This window comes from Myzus persicae, unplaced genomic scaffold (assembly GCF_001856785.1).
Source record: "Myzus persicae strain clone G006 unplaced genomic scaffold, MPER_G0061.0, whole genome shotgun sequence".
NCBI lineage: Eukaryota > Metazoa > Arthropoda > Insecta > Hemiptera > Aphididae > Myzus > Myzus persicae.
Window position 1 is genome coordinate 172,402 of NW_019104211.1, and position 18,040 is coordinate 190,441.

At 28.4% G+C, this 18,040-nt stretch overlaps 1 protein-coding gene across 2 annotated transcripts in view; it reads left to right on the forward strand.

Moving 5' to 3' along the window:
- The window catches only part of LOC111040052 (proteoglycan Cow), a 38,482-nt gene extending 20,685 nt beyond the window's left edge, over positions 1-17,797 (forward strand). Inside the window, exons 2-10 of one of the 2 annotated variants that reach the window (XM_022323762.1) lie at positions 9,451-9,520; positions 11,163-11,448; positions 16,090-16,235; positions 16,316-16,539; positions 16,607-16,808; positions 16,868-17,030; positions 17,098-17,195; positions 17,409-17,546; positions 17,631-17,797. In XM_022323762.1, the coding sequence (XP_022179454.1) occupies positions 9,451-9,520; positions 11,163-11,448; positions 16,090-16,235; positions 16,316-16,539; positions 16,607-16,808; positions 16,868-17,030; positions 17,098-17,195; positions 17,409-17,546; positions 17,631-17,770 (1,467 nt within the window). In that variant the 3' untranslated portion in view covers positions 17,771-17,797. Of the gene's footprint in view, positions 1-9,450; positions 9,521-11,162; positions 11,449-16,086; positions 16,236-16,315; positions 16,540-16,606; positions 16,809-16,867; positions 17,031-17,097; positions 17,196-17,408; positions 17,547-17,630 lie in introns of both variants that reach the window. The other variant, XM_022323761.1, reaches the window with a different exon arrangement.
- Positions 17,798-18,040: the final 243 nt, after the last annotated feature.

Below are 18,040 nucleotides of genomic sequence, written 5' to 3' on the forward strand. Positions count from 1 at the left end.
TGTATATAAATTAAAAGCCATGAGGTGTATACTATATATATATTATTATCTACACTCGCGTAATATGGCAAGTCTATTGCACAAGCATTCGATGACCTTGCTAATAAACTCCTGGTAACCTACGGATAAGGTTAATTATGTATTCCTCTCAAAGATTTCAGTTTTCATATTGATTTTTCGGGACGCCAGAATATTTTTTGAAATAACTCTTCTACATTATTTTTATCTCACTCATATTAAGAATTGAAAAACGAAATACTTACCTTAGAATGGAATTTTCTGTTTTTGTCTCTTTATGCAATCTATCTCCCTCTCTTCCTCGCACTGTATTATATACATTGTCACTCATCGTAGTCAAGTTAAGTTCTGAATTTTCAATTCATCGTATATCGTACATATATATATTTTGAAACGAAATCGGTTGACAATAGCCTATTGTTACACATTTGCATACATCGAACATTCAACATCGGGTCATTAAAACTGAAACAACTATTTTTCGAAAGCATTCGAACATTAAAAGCCAATATCTCGTTAATCCTTCATGTGATGGTGAAGCGTGTGATGTATAATTTATAACCACTACAGGTGTACAATGTACATACGATATTGGCTGAGTAATATATTTATAAGTTGTATCACAAAAGTATCGGGTCACCCTTAGTATCTCCTTGGAAAATCAATATATTTAAGTACCATATTTTTACATCAATAAGTATGGAAATTCTAATGTAATGGTGTAAGATTGAATTTTTTTTCCGTTGAGTTTCTTAAATTTTCAAGATAGTCAATAGATCATATTAAAATAAACCAATTTGAACCAAATTAAGTTGTTGACTTCGTTCAAATAATACTTAATTATGTTAGATCGGGATGTGGATTTTTTTTTAAGAATCTGTAAGATTTAATTATTAGTGGAGCTTCGTAAAAATATGTATTTTTTTAAACTTTTTTGAAAAATATGAAATATAGTTTAGATTTTTTAAATGATCTATTATGCTGTCACTGGAATAATATACGTACAATTATTGAATATAAATATTTATAGCTAATGATGCAAAAAAATTAAAAATGCATACATAAAATGCACAAATAAACAAATATGTAACAATAGTTAGTGTGTCCGAGGAACACATTGATAAGCAAATAATAGATTTACTTCAGCTGAAAATTGATTTAACTTCACTTTGGTCCTCGACGAGATCAGGACAATTTCCAGGGGCAAAACCTGGCAGGAACTGACGGAATTATCGAAGAATTCTATAGAATTAATTAGTATTTATTAATCGTTATCCTTATTAATATTATATTTCAATAAGATAATTAAGCGTTTTATCTAATTTAATTCATAGTTATAAATTACAAAATGATAAATAAATCAAATTATAATTTTCTTTTAATCGTTTAAAAATGAATAACAATAATAAACAACCATTTACAAATTTATATATATGCATTGTGCTGTCTCTGCACAGAGAATTTTCATTGAAATGTTACAATGTACAATTATTTATGATAAAAGAACTTCAAAATTGAATAATATTAAATAAACTATGACATGTTGGATGTGAAAATAATATATACCCTGCACTTCCAATGCTCACGTATATTGACGTTTAACTAGGTATTTAAATATTTTAAATATCCTCTTAAATGTATTAAGTCCGTGAAATATTAATGGCTTTTGGCCATTCAAATAGTACTTTTAAAATCAAAATCCTTGTTGATGGTGGTATTTTACAACATCTTTCATTTGTGTTTTGTTTGATAGTTCTAGTAGATAGTATTTTTGTGGGCTCCTATCTATATAAAATTGTCTAGAGCATTTAAAATAAATTATACTGAACTTTATTAGAGCTCTTCTTACATCGAAATATGCAGTGATGCTATTAATAGCTATTATAATGACAGTAAGATGTATAGTTTATATGACTTGGATGTGAATAAAAAATATTAAGGTGACAAAAGTTTGAAGTGGCATAACTGAAAAATGGTATCATTTATAAGTGGCTATACCTCAGTTAGGCACAGAATAATGGTTTTTCAATGGTTATACGCAGTGGTAATGTTGAAGCTACGAGTAGTAATACGTTTTTAAGTATATAATATAATATACTTATACACTATAAGTACATTATAAAGTGAGCCAACATTTTGTGGGGTTCTCATGTTCCTGTGTAACTATTTTTTCCACACTTATTAACTTAAATTTTAAATATTCATTTAAAAATTGATTTTTGCGTATTCCGAAAAATATTCTCATTCTAAATATTAAATTAAAATTGTATGTTGTCATTCAGAAAAGTAAAAACTTAAAAATGTTAACGATAAAAATTGTAGTTATATAATTTTTATTATAATAATACAATTTTGTTTTACAATGAACAAAATTACATCCAATTACATATAATAACATTTCCAAAATAATATGTGTTGATATTAAGATGGATTATCCTTACCCCCTAGTATATTAAGATAAACTAAGTACATTTGTCTGTAGTATAATTAAATTACTTAAACTTTTTTCTAAAATTGTCAACCGTAACCAAGTTTTCAATCTTTTTTTACGGAAATTAGGGAATTATCTATGTTATTATGAATGAAAGTTATAATTATTTTCAAGTATTTAAACCAAGGAATGAAATGTAATTAGTTGTATACTAAGCCAATACAGGTTTTAAATAAAATATAATTCTTTCAAATACATTACCTATTGCATATTTTATGTATACGCATGAAAACTGATTAATAAATCCTTCAATATTATATACACTAACATTTTATGAACAAACAAAAAAATGTTTTTATCTAAATTGTTTTATTTAAATATGCACAACTGAATTAAAATTAAGTTCAATCACAAAAATGTTATGTAAGTACCCATTTTTATTTTATAAAAAGAATAATATGAACGATTGATAAAAAATATGTTAATTCCTTGATCAGTTAATGGCAAGGAGGGATTACCAATCCTTCCTGAAACCTGGGCCCGCCTATTGATTTTATTATCCCCTTGGATTTTGAGTTCTAATAGTTGCATTTTATGTTTTATAAACTATAATATTATTCTATATATGTATAAATAATTTTTTTTTTTTAGTTTCGGCAAATCTATATCTAATTATAATTATGTATTGATGATTAATTTATTGTTGATGTACCTATATATTTAATTATTTAGTTTTTTATCATTAATATATAATATAACTAGGTAGTCTTACTTTAATTTGGGATGTAAATTATTATTAAATTAATGATACACTGAAACTCATTTTGTATGTTATCCTTTTTTTAAGTAATAATTAATAGGACTAAACTTTTGTCGCCATTTTTATGTATTTTACCTTTTGTGCTCATATCGTAGTTTCAATGCCTTGTTAACAAAGTTCAATGTGTATTATCGTGTTTAAAATTTCATGTTAGGTACTTAAACTGTTTACATGTTCGAGAAATTATAGTATGCTCAATGCTGTATTACAAAAATACAATGTACATATACTTGCAATTTAGACACTATATTAATTATCATTTAGTGGTCTGATGAAAGTTAAGGTTTAAAAAAGCTGGATATAGAGACTTAATTTTTAGCGCTGTATATAAAATATGCGAAGGCTTAAGTAATGCTCAAAACTGAAAATTCCATCAAAATAAATTCTAAAAAGATGTAGTTGTACCGTACAGAATAAAAATACAAAGATCAAGTGTTAAGAACTCATTTCTATATTCACCCTGAGCAATAATAGAAAACACCCAGTTATACTATTACCGGTTTGTATACATTTTCAAGCTTGAACATTAGTTTTTGAAAAATCATCCTAATTTTTATTGAACCGATAACAAACCAATTTCACCAAAATTAATTTCGGGCGTCGTTATTTAGTTCGTACTGCGGCCTATAGCTATTTTTGATATTGTACTTGACATAATGTTCGATCTTCAAACATTTACATATTATACTAGTGTCTAGTACTACACATAATAATAAGATTCTGTTATTTGGTCATATTCTACATATTAATAATTATATTCTTGTATCTTGTAATATAAAATCTGAAAATATAATAAACGTAGTTCTTTACTAAACAAGTTATTACTACTTAGCAGCGTACTTATGCATTTGGCATGTACAATTTAAATATTATACTTAGGTACTAAATATAAAGTCATAGTAAGAATAATTAAAAAATATATATTATATATATTATATATACACATATTTAACCCGATTACTGGTTTCTAATTTTTATTAAACTATAATTAAATTACATTAAATGAAAGGTAAATCTTTAATTTACTAAACTCGTATTGTATTGAAATGGTAGTTAATTTAAAATACTACTTCATTCAAAAATAGCTTTATCTAATTAGTTAAATTTAATAGGATTGGTAAATAAAGATAATTTTTAATACTTATTTTTACAGCTATATTATATTTACAGTAGTATTATTATATTTCATGATGAAGTAGACAATTTATATACAAACTAACTTAGTTAGTTGTAATATTTTTTGCCGTTTATACATTTTATTGTACGATGGTCGTGCCTATTGTTGGGGCTAGTCGAGGGAAAAAAATGCAATTAACTATATCACAGTCATTATATAAAGTGCGTTTGATCAAATATAATTTAATTACATTATTATCCGTCTCGGTAGAGTTGGTTTTCGAGTGCATCAATGTATATTATGCGCTTCTTGATTTTAATTTCGAAAGGGTATCATTACAGCTGTTGGAATTGATTATACTATATATAGGTACTACACCTATATAAAAAAATATATAATTAACTATTGTACTTAACAGAAAAAAATTATAAATGTTTAATATTAAGCTATATCAAGTACCACAATTAAAATATTAATCCCATGTAATTTAATGTTATTCAATATCAGTATACCTACTTCGTATATTATAGTATAACATCATTGAAATTGAATAAATTAGCTTGTACAACATAAGTAACATTTTATTGAATAACTCAATTATTGAAAAATATGTAAATTCATATATTTTACCTAAAGTTTATAAATTTGTTGTATTGATTTTTTTTAGCATTGGCTCATATTTTATCTTACGATATTTTATACTGTTTCTGAATAGTTTATTGTGACCTGTGAACCGTGAAGAAATATAATTCTTCATTTTATTAATATCAATTTCTTTATTTTGTTTTGAATTTTTCAAAGAATTGTGTACTATACATCATTTTGTGTGCGGGTTATTTTAAAATTACTATAGGGATCATAAACAATAGTTTCCTGGTTGAAGTTGCTTCGAGTCCTTGAGGATTTAAAAGTAATAAGTTGAATATATTATTGTGTAAAACTTAATATGTATGATTATTAAATAATTGTCGTAATATATTATGCACACGGAAATAGCTGGTTCGTATGTGGTATTGTTGGTAATCCGTAATAAGTTATAAGATAATAACATTATTTGACTGTACGAGCATACAAAGAACATATTTTTCAAGACATCAATCCGAAGCGCTTTATTACAAGATACCGTCTACTAAATGGCTTTTGAGTAATATTCGTGTGCGTATTATATTATGGCAGTTATGCATACAAGTTCAGACTTCAGTTCGTTCGAATTTTGGTCGGTCGTGCATTATATTTACAAACGCATTGTATAAAAATATATGTGTGTGGGTGTGTATCTTTAGAGAGACGGCGATTTCTCGCGGCTTATCTAATTATGTAAATTCGATTCATTTCGAGTATACAATAACTCTCGACGGGGTGTAATCGTTTGCGTCTCCGATATGAAGTGTATAACACTTGTGTGTGGTGTTTATATATATATACACACACGCTCAGGCACATAATATTATACAGGATCGTGCAGGAGACGAGTATACGTATATATATATATAATATATATTATATACATAGGTATTTCGGGCTATATTGACGTTAGCGAACAAAACTCCCCCCCCCCCGGACCACCGATACCGCACGCACAGTTGCGTCGGTATACATTATAATTTATAATAACATTGTGTTGTGAGGGTGGAAAAAAATCATATTTTTCTCGCGTGGCCGTCGTGCATCGATCCCTAACTATATACGTGAACGATGGTTCATCAATAATGGATGTCGACCGATAATGGTAAATGGGGTAATCGCCAGGTGTGGGTGCGTAAAATCCGTTCGGGTGCAGCGTGGGGTCGTCGGGGTTGAGGGTTGAAACGCTGTTTTTAGAGGCCAATATTGGACGGACACGTAAGCGAAGTGGCGTTGGCGCAATATGAAACAGCGGCGGCCGACGAGCAACGCGCGGAAGAGCAGCCGGCGGCGGCGGCAGCGACGTCGTCGTCGTAGTCGTCGTCGTCGTAGCCGTAGTGGTGGTGGGAATGGTGGTGGTGGCGGCGGTGGTGGTGGTGGTGGTGGTGGTGGTAGTAGTATAGTGGTAGGTAGTAGTAGTAGTGGTAGTATAAAAATCAATACACCGCTGACATGGATTGCCTCCTACTCGTCCCTGGGCATGGGGGAGGCGCGGGACACCGCCACCAGCCCCTCCACCCCTTCAGCCATCCAACCCCACCACATCTTCCTCAACCCCATCGTCCTCTCGGCAGCTTGTACTCTTTATATGCGGCTTTACCCATTTACGCGCTCTCAGCACACACGCACACGCGTATACACACACACTGTCCACAGTATTTTCATCATCAACATCCTTAGCTTTTACTTTTGCACGATTTACCCCCTCGGTCAGTATAACAAGATATGCTCTTTCTGCCAGTATATAATATAATTATAATTCCAGTAATTTTTATCTCGTGTGCGTGTGTGTGTGATATTTTACACATAGGTATACACTGTCGTACTTAAAAATATAAATGTACCATATATTATAATAGGTAACCGCCGCCGTCGAGTGTAGCGTTATTATTATAATGTGGCACGCGAAAAAAAAATTCTCTCGACTACGCGATGACGGTGGGTGGTGGTTTAATCATTTATGAAATATTATTATTATTATTATTACTGCACGCTGCGACAAAATAAAATGCGTTAAATGCGTGAAAAATAATATATTAAAAACTATCGTTTGGCTTCCCACGGGCCACTGCAGTGGCGGCAGTGTGTGTACGTTATTATAATGTATGCGCAAAATTAAACGTCACATATTTTGATGCGCGTTTTCCTCGATTTGTTTGTATATATATATATGTATAATATGGGTGTGGGTGTGTGTGTGCGCGTATTATAAATGCGTGTAAATACTGTGAATGCAGTCTTTCCTGTTTCACCCTCAAACGAGCACTCGTGATCGACGCTGTTTGCGACTATATACAATATTATAATATATACTACAAATCACAGTGATATTGAAAATAGGATTTTGTGATTTAGAATTTATGGCGTCAGTTACTCAGTTATTCGACTGCGATAGAATGCTCGCGCTCTGCGTACCGCACAGTCTTAGAGTATGTATATGTATGAGAGGTACCTATGCCTATGGTCGGGCTTTATACATTTATTTTAAAATCGTCGGCCGTATTGTAACGTTATTATGAACGTTAACCGCGCTCGTTGTACATGATATAGGTATATATAGGTACGTTTGCGCAATGTGTAATACGTGTGGATAAGCGACATTCAAATTAAATTATATTCGTGTAATCGTGTGCACACACGAGTGGGTAGGTTTAGTAGCAGTAAGTAGTAACTATAATAGGTATACTATATAGCATTATAGCATTATTATGTATAGGTACGTCATATAGTTTTGGATTACTCATACATATACTATTATACTCTTAGGTTTAAACCTTAAGCTATACAGCAATGCGTGTCTTCTCCTCGAAACGTTGGTGGATGTTTATCCTTGATGAGGTTTTGTACGAGCTTTCATTTGCATTTTTAATCTTCACATATAATCGATTTATACATTTATAATTTAGTGAAGATAGGTGTATAAAATAGTTTCGTTTGAACATTATGATATTAAAGCACAATTAATATAGACTAGGCGATTATATATAAAATGTAAAAGGGTCGTTAATCCGTATCATCCGTGTAAATTGCATTAGAATTGTAAACGAAGTTTGAATATTGCTGTTGCTGTGTGAGATATAATATAGTGTATAATATAATATATTGTTATTGTCAATACGTTTTCAAATTTTATTGCTGACAAACTGACGTTTAAAAGTTTACTTAAAATATTCATATGATGATAGAGTGAAAAATTATAAAAAAAATAAAAATGCCATTTGTAAATAATAAATAGTATTGTGTATAACACACGCTTTATAAGAGTATACACATTTACAGGGTAAAATAATTATTGCTTAAAACACGATTGTATTGATAGATTCTTTTAATTGAACTTATATTTTATTAACTAACCAGTAGCTTGAATTAACTAGTAAAATAAATATTGTTGTGTTTACTTATAAGTTATAAGAAAACTAAGCTGACTTACATACCGAAAATTATAATTTCTAAGGAATGATCGGCAAATAATATAGATATACAATTCAAAAATTAAATCTTAATAAAATGTTATAAAAAAAATAATTCATACATCTACAGCCTACCCATTTAAGTTTTTAGATTATTAATAATTAGCAATAATTACTTGCATATATATAACCTTATCAGACTGAAATATTGAAATACCAGAAAACTAATTACATGGACAACATTTTAGGAAGAAATGGCATGCTTATTTTATTCGAAATACCAATAAATATTCGTTCATTACTCCAGTGTTATTTAAAAATCAAATAATTTGTCTATACTTCTACTATAAAGTGTACACACAGTTTTAAAAATTTACTTATTTCAAATTTTATAAAATTTTGTTGTTGCATTACATCTTTATTGTTTTTAGTTACTTAATTATATTATTATATTTCTATGTATCATCACTAATCGTTCAAAGTTTTATGATTATTTTAAAATCGCTATTAAGTTATATGTTTAAAGTAAAATTTGATGGAATAAACATTTTAATCCATTTAAAAGTTAAATATCAAAGTTAAATCTGACGTTAATTATGATACTTGATAATTAATCATATTCATTTTTTCTATAATTTTTAGTTTTTATAATTAACAATTATAGTTTTGAATATTTTAAAATAATGAAAGGCTGTGAATTTATAAAATACAAGGATTACCTAAGTATTAACAAGCATTATCCATATACTTCACATCGACTGATATACTCATATTCAGTCATATTTTTTAGAAACACATTGCTTATTTCACGATCATCTAAATAAAAAATGAGCGATGATGAAAATGAAAAATGTTTATTTTAACCGATATAGAAAACTAGTTTAATACAAAAGTGGACGGGTTAAACATTTAATTAAATGTGAAGACCTTTGTTATGATACTTACCGCAACTATTATTAAAAATAGTTTCTTTTACAAATATTCTAAAAATAGGATTAGCAAATAATGAATTATAATTAATTGTTTACAGGAAAATCCAAAACCTGCAAATGATATCGGCAAGTTTGGAGAAAAAAAGAGATGGATTCATGATCCAAATAGTAAGTGTCAATCTCAATAATTAGTTTATTAGTGTCTTTTCTTAGAAGTTGGATGTTTCATTTACTTTGTGTTCTTAAAAGATTTAGTCTTGCATATAACGTTATATGTATATACAATATGCGTTATTCAAGCGTTTTCTAATTTGCATTTTAATAGTATTGTGACAGAAGAAGTATTACATTTGTTCCAAAAATATAATCCCCAGAGTATAATAAAAGATCTTTACGACTGTAAACGAAATGGGGTATGTATGCCTTCTCTACGATGGAATTAAAACTGGTAGACCATTTCATAAGATTGAAATCGTTATAGCCTTGTAGTTCTTCATAACTTAAAAGTCTTCTCAGGTGTCGAATTTGTGTGTGTATGTCTTATAGGGTGTGGCGCATTATCGGTACTCAGTACCTATAGATACTTCATACTTTTTTTGAAACATTATTATTTATATAAAAATGGGTGCGGTTCTAATATGTCTTCCATATTTGACAGGTTAAGAAGCTAAGCGTAGGTAGGTACTGAAAATGCTTATACTTCAGTTATGGGGTATCGACCAAGTTCGTGTTATAGTATTATAAGAAAACACGGGCCTACACAAGTGTTTCAGACCACGGAAGTATTAAAATATACATTGGTTCCTTTAATTTAATTTTGAAATGTAAATTCCCTTGTTATTTTATAAAGTTAATGATTTCCTCAGAAATGTATACAAGTTCGTTTACTTTCGAATATTGCTTTTACTTTTGTTGTTGAATATAGGTTTAAAGAAGATTGCAATTTCAAAAACCGACGTTATTGTCTTCTTTATTTTTAAATTGATGGCATTTTTCCCTTAAGTATTATATAACAATAATACCTAAACTAGTTACTATTCTAAACAATTGTATTATTATTATTATTATTACGTATACAACTTATAGGTATGATGTAGCATTTAATAACAATTGTTATAGTGGATTACTATTACCCAAGTATCAACTTTTTAGGGTTGACTCATACTTGTATGATAGAGCTGGTATCGTATTTTAGATTTGTAATACTGATCTCGGCTATATATAACAATTGGTGTTATTTGCATTTATTGATATGCCTTAATTTGATACATATGTAATTTACTTATTACTAAATTACTTTTTAAAAATGTTTGTAATTTGTTATTTCTTATCTTATTGTATTATCTACTCATTTAATCAGTGGCGAAATGATTCATCACTGTATTTCTTAACATTATAATATATATTTATTCTATTGACATTCTACTCTATTTTATGGTTCTTATTGAATTTATTTACTTCCATATACTGCTATGGGATTATATTAGATTGGCTCGAATCCAGAAAAATTTCAATTTAGAAACTGTCGTTGAGATCAAGTAATATAATGTTATGGTCTTAAGGAAAGTGCTTTTTAATATGTACAAGATGCATAAAAATTCACGATTTTTTTATTTTCTCTGATAACAATGGTAGAAAATTGCCAATAATCTGATTTCGCAAGTATAGATTCACAAAATAATTTATGCAGCTTTTGTTTCACGGACCTGTAAAAACTTTTATTATTAAGTTTGTATAAGAAGTATATTAAATCGTTTTTTTTTCAGACCGTTTATACATTTTACTAATCAAACTCAAATTTTTAATTTAGGTGACCTTTGCACACCTCTGCGTTGCAAAAAAAAAGAACTCTGTCTACTTGAAGATGCATATACAGCAGTTTGTGTCAGCAAAAAAGAGATTCACAAGAATGGCGATGTGATCATAAGCCGAGAGAAATTTATGGCTGAAGAAGCAGCCCGAAAGAAAGCTCTTGAAGAGGCTTTAGCTGAAGACGAGGATGATGAAGACGATGGCGATGATATAGAAGAAGACGAGGAAGATGATGATGATATATTTTATGATAGTGGCATTAGCAGTTCATTATCAACAAACAAGTAAATTAGTTTTTTTTTGTACCGAATTCATTAATTATATGGATACTAAGTACTCAGAAATACGTTATTCTTATTTTCATACAACTAAATTATAATAATATTCCTCTTTCGTATGAACATTTTTTGGCCATATATAAACAGTCCAAATTGTTTTCTGTAAAATGCGCCCGAATCACTAGCTGGGCCAAACAGGTATTACAAAACTAAACTACGTCCCGTTAATTATCATTAGTAAAAAATGTAATGTAATAGTTATTAACTGTACCCCAAACAAGAACTTGAAATTACAGAAAAATAGAAAAATTTTAATTTTAATCAAAACCGTGGATTTTGTAAAAATATCTATAATGTACGTTATCTAATAGAAAGTTAAGATAATCTAATCTTATCGTATATTATACAGCACTGCGTTGATCTGTTAGAATTTATTGTGATTCAATTGATTTACCGTTTCAATGTTAGTTTATTCAAGTCATTCGACCCATCTAAATATTCTTATGTTCAAAGAAAAATTAAATAAATTCAAATAGACTTCGTTTAAATTTAATCATACATGGTGACAATAATCGGAGCACAATTTACCTTAGATAAAAAGCAAATGTAGTTTATATAATATGTAATTTCTTTTTACCTATACTTCGGCGCAATTTGTAACTACCGCATTTTTTACCTTAACTTATATTAAAATATATCGCCAAAACGATATAAATATTAAAGTAAGATACCTAAACCATATTATGTTAATACTGAAAAACAGTTTAAATAATGTATAAACAATAATTTTTAATCACATTAATACTAAATGTAACATAATGTAAACAACATGTACCTATTATAATATGGTAAATATAAATAATTATATTACCATTATAATGGTTTAATAATAATAAAATATTTAGGTTAGATTTGGTACTTATGTATAGTTATGTTTAAAATTGATTAATGATATTATTTTTGGATTCCAAAAATAAATACTAATGAAATTAGAATATCAAGCCGTAGCTCAAAATGTGGATCAAATGGTCCAGGGACGTATTTACCATGGGAGAGCCATATATCGTCCCCCGGAGCATTTTTTTATTTATTTTAAATGTCTGTATGTTTTCATTGTTTAGTGTTCACTTTATTATTCTTATACGACATGTATATTCTACTTATTAAGAAGCTCGTCCAACTATAATTTATATTGTTATCACTAAGTTAGTTTAGTTTTATTTTTTTTCAACTCTGAATAGACTAAATGGTTTGGCAATACTAAGCATCCATCGCAATATCCATGTGGATATAAAAAAAAACTGTTGGATCAAATGGCCCGGAAACTCTAAAGATATTATTTGGATATTATTTTGTAATATAAAAAAAATTAAATAAAGAATTAAAAAATATAATCTATATAAGTTCACTTTACATAAATGTAGAATAACGAATAAAAGAACCCGGGGGAGACTGCAACTGTACATCACAGACTGTTCATCTGATGTGCTGACTTTTTTTCTGCAACACCCTTTTTAAGAAAATGGCTAATACGCCACTGAAATGATCAACTGTAATAAAAAAAAGTTGTCTTCTGTTATTAGAAAAAAAAATGCAACATGTAAATGTGTTTAATAGTGTCTCTTTTAAATATAGTTATCCAAAATATTTCTTCAGTTGATTATTTTTTTATTAATTATTCAGTCAAAATCGCTGTATCTCTATGACTTATAGGTACCTAAGTTATAACGAACTTCAACCTTATGATTTAGTTGGTTATAACTTAGAAGTTATACATTTTATTGTTGACTTTGTTATAGTATTTGAAAGTAATTTTAGTGTAAAAAATATACAAAAATAAAAATAATATTGATCAACATGTTTGATATACTTAACCTATTGCCAATGTAATATAAAATTATTGGCATAATCTTCTAAGTTCTGATGATTTTATGTAATTCCAACTTTGTTAATATGACAATAGATACAATTTAAAAACATTTTTTGTGTCCAGGTGGTTTTATAATAATATGTGAGTAGTATAAGACATTAAGACTAACCGAAAAATAAGTTTAATTCAAATTTCTTTAGAGGTTCAAGCAAAGTATTTCTTAATTTAATCGTCACTGTACTCTATACTACGCATATTTGTATGCATGCAAAAATAGTCAAATTTATTACGCATAGTTTAACGAATAACCATATATAGTAACTTGTATATACCTACTAAACTACTATACCTACTGCATCTACATTACAAAATACATTGTAATTATCTCTAGTGGGCTGATCATTTTACATTGGACACATCCCACATTGAATAATTTCACAGCTTTCTCATATAAAAGTTATGATGACAGAAATTGGGAGTTTCTATCATAATAAAATATTTGATTTACAAAATGATTATTTAAATTCGACATAAGTATAAGGTTATATGTCCATTAAAAAAAAAAATACATTTTTTCTGACATTTTGTTATTATATTAGCCAGTATAGGTATACCTAAAAAATGCCGTTATTAATTGAATCTATTATTAATACCTAACTTAACCTATTAATATATTTTGTATCTAATTGTAGGCGATTAATAATTATCATTGGTGATATTTTACAAGTAAATCTAAAAGTATTAACATCGAGTGATATTCTCTCTAATTCTCTACTCTTTAAATTGATTTGATTATTCGATTCACATTATTGTTATCTATTTTAGTATTTTCATAATATGTATATAAGCCAATATTGATGTGTAACAATAATCAGTATACCTATGTTGATGTTCAAAAGGTTATTAATAAACTACATTCACAATGGGTATAGACGTATAGTTTATTCAGTTTTTGATGATTTTAACCTTGATTCTTTATGGTTACTCTGTATATTGGGAGTGAATTGAAAATTATTACTAGGTACCAAGGTGTAGACGTATATTTTATTATGGACCGAGAAATTCATTTATAACTTAATCGTGTTGGAATTATAAGTAAAATATAGATGTATTATATTGTTGAGTTTGAGTACTTTTGGAAAATATAATGTTCTTATTCCTGGAAAGAAAGTTTTATCCCCGCCTTATACACGTCGTTTTAAAGGCCTTTGTTGGTTGTTTCACTAAAAATGTTGAATAGAGACCCAGTTGTTAGGAAAAAAAAACATGTTCTGAATATTCTTTCAGTAAAATAAATGCTAGGTAAAAATTGTTATCGTTTTAACAAAGGATCATAATAGTGAAAAGCTCAAAAATGCAGTATTGGATTTTTTTCTGACAAAAGAAAAATGCACATAGGTATACCTAATATAGTAATATTAGTGCAAAACAATTAGATACTTATTTTACTTATTATTACTTGATAGTTGACAATATTGGAGTTATGTTTTAATAACATGCTGCAGCGAATAATGAAAATATAGTGAAAAAATAAGGGTTCATATTATGAGGGTAAAAATATTATTTATTTCCGAATTACGGATGACTAAAATGTATGCACGTAGATATAGAGGAGATATTTTTGTAATATTATACAGAATTACTTCTGTGGGTATCAGACTAGTTTCGTTAGATTTAAAAATTTGGGACCCCGCTTAACCACCCAACATAAACCCATTCAAAGATTTCCAAAAAATAAATCGATTGGTGTTATTACTGGTGATCTTTAACTAACATAAATACAAAGTTCTATAAATTACGACGGTCATAATAAAGACTTTGCCAAACTTCGTTACATGCGTTTTAATTCCAAATTAATCTCCAAAACCAACCCTTCAATAAAAATAATATGGCCTCCACTTAATTTTATATTCCTGACAATCCTCCTCGCCAGCCTTAACGTATCTGGAATCGTGATTTATTTAACTATTTACTAAATAGTTAAAATAAGTATTACCAATGGGTAACACTTACACATTACTTACACACATACTTTCTCTTCTTGCCACTCATGATTTTTACAGTCATAATCATCATAATTTCTATTGTACCACGTTATAGAAAGATTGTTATGTCTTAAATTTTTAATAGAAAAAAAATGTATACATTTGAGACATTGAGGGATGATGTCGTCTTCAAATTTTCAGCGATTGAATGCTTAAGAAATGGATGATCTGATTTTTAACATTTTGCATTAATTTCAATATTAAATTTTTTTGTATTTTCAAAATAGAGCAAATTTAGTACAAATACTTAAGATTTTTAAGTATTTGCATAGGCGCAAATAGCGGTGGTTCGTTGTAGGGCTAAGCCACCCTAACCGTTGTATAGACCCTAAAAAACCTGAAGATTTCACACAACATTAGAATATATGAAAAAAAATGTTATATAACGTTAAATATTTAAATATTTACTGGTATAAGTTATTTTATAGTATAGAACGATTATTTAAAGACGTAGAATAATTTTTTTTTTATTTAGAAGAGAAACTTATGTAAATATTTCTGAAACATGCACCAACATAATTGACTCAATTAGTTAATGTTTTAATTTTTATGTTAGTTAAGACTATAATAATAATACCTATTTACTACCCATCTAGTAATACATCAATATATTTTTATCAATTGCTATTTTAGAGTTCTTATTCTATCCAACTGGGTTTTTCAAAAAATCATAAATTTTAATAAGCATTATTATTTTTTGATCATTATTAATTAAATTTAAACTTCTAGTAGATGTAACCCGTGTCCTGTAATGAAGCCTACATTCCTATGCGGTTCTGATAATCGTACATATAGTTCATTGTGTCGTCTAGATTATCATAACTGTCTTCATACCACAAACATAAAAGTAAACTGTAAAGGATTTTGTCCTTGCAAAGGTATGCATTTAACAATATAAATTTATAAATTCATTATACTTTTATTATTATTATTATTATTTGAAATTTTATCTTAATAGAACAAGAAGATGTTGAACGTAAAAAACAAAAACAAGCCGAACGCATGACAAACTTTATGAACAAGTATAAAGCTACTCTAGAAAGTGAGAAATTGAAACAGAGTACTGTTGCTCCGGTATCCAAATATGAAGAAAAGTACATTTTTGCACCAGAAGATTTCAAGTATGAAAATAAACATTATAAATACATCAAATATATAAAAAACAACAATCAAATAACCAAGGTTTGTAAATCAATAATTTTTGTCCAAAAATGTTTGTTAATATTATATTTTTTGATTTTACTTGTAGAACTCTGTTTTCGAATCAGTCAAAGATAAACGCCATGAAAAAATGGATAATGAAGTTATTGCAACCAACCAAGTATCTCATCCTTCTTGGAACAAAGACTGCCCTCCTTCTGCATTGCAATCTATGGGTGACCGACTATTGGATTGGTTTTCAGTGATCATGGCTGATGCTAAACGCAGACGTACAAAGAATAAGGGAAAAGGTAGTTAAATTTATTTATAAATTTATTAAGTAAGTATTTTATTTTGAAATGTTTTGTAGCTGTAAAATTCATCAATGGATGCAAGTGGGAAGTTCGTTGGATGTACCAACACCTGGATTTGGATTCAGATGGAAAATTGTCATTGCAAGAACTTTATGACTTAGAACATGATAAAAATGAAATGTGCATTAAACCTTTCTTAGATACTTGTGATACTGATGGGTATGAATTTTATATAAAATATATATTCTGAAAAATGAATTTAATTCCATGTATTTTTAACTTTTAGTGATATTTTTGTAAGCCCTTATGAATGGTGTCGATGTTTTGACAAAACCGATCGCCCATGCACAGCTATCAAAAGAAGGATATCACCAAATGCTCTAGGTATTAACAATTTTAAATTTCATTAAGTTTTATACTCAACACTGAATTTTTAGTACTAACACTAATTAATTTAACTGGTTATATTTCTAATTATATAAATATATTATCAATTAATGATATTTTCACTGTACATTTATGTTTGAAAAAACAATTGATTAAAAACCAAACATTTGTTGTATTTATATATATATATTTGTGAATGTATATTTTTAGGTGTTTATGTCCCAGCTTGTGATGCTGAAGGATACTATGAGCACACTCAATGTCATTCTTCAGTAGGTATGTGCTGGTGTGTAGACAAACATGGCGTAGAAGTGCCCAACTCGCGTGTTCGAGGAAAACCAAATTGCTGTAAGTGTACTATTATATCCTATGACCTATCCAAACAATATAACACAGTAAATATTCTGAGCATGAATTAAATTCACCTTACAGCAGCCTTATGGTATGGAAAAGAAGATAATCAAAAAGATAAATCAGTGGACAATGGTATATTAGACAGTGATACGGATATGGATGATGAGGACGGAGATTCAGAAGTAGAAGGCAGTGCAGATCAGTCTTTAGAATTTTAAAAAACAATTCTATCATCAATCACTCTGGTAAATTTAAATCTATAATATTATTTATCTTACATACATTTATTTTCCATGTTCTAACATAATCTAACTTACCCTAAAAATGTAAGCAAAATGGAGACTCTTAACTCTTAAGGAATGAAAAAGTAATATTAGAAATAAAATTATATTGGATTAAAATATATTTTTTTTTTTTATGTGCCAGCATAAAAATCTTTATAAAAATTTGTACCTATATTCTAACCGTGCCTATAAATCATCTATGCT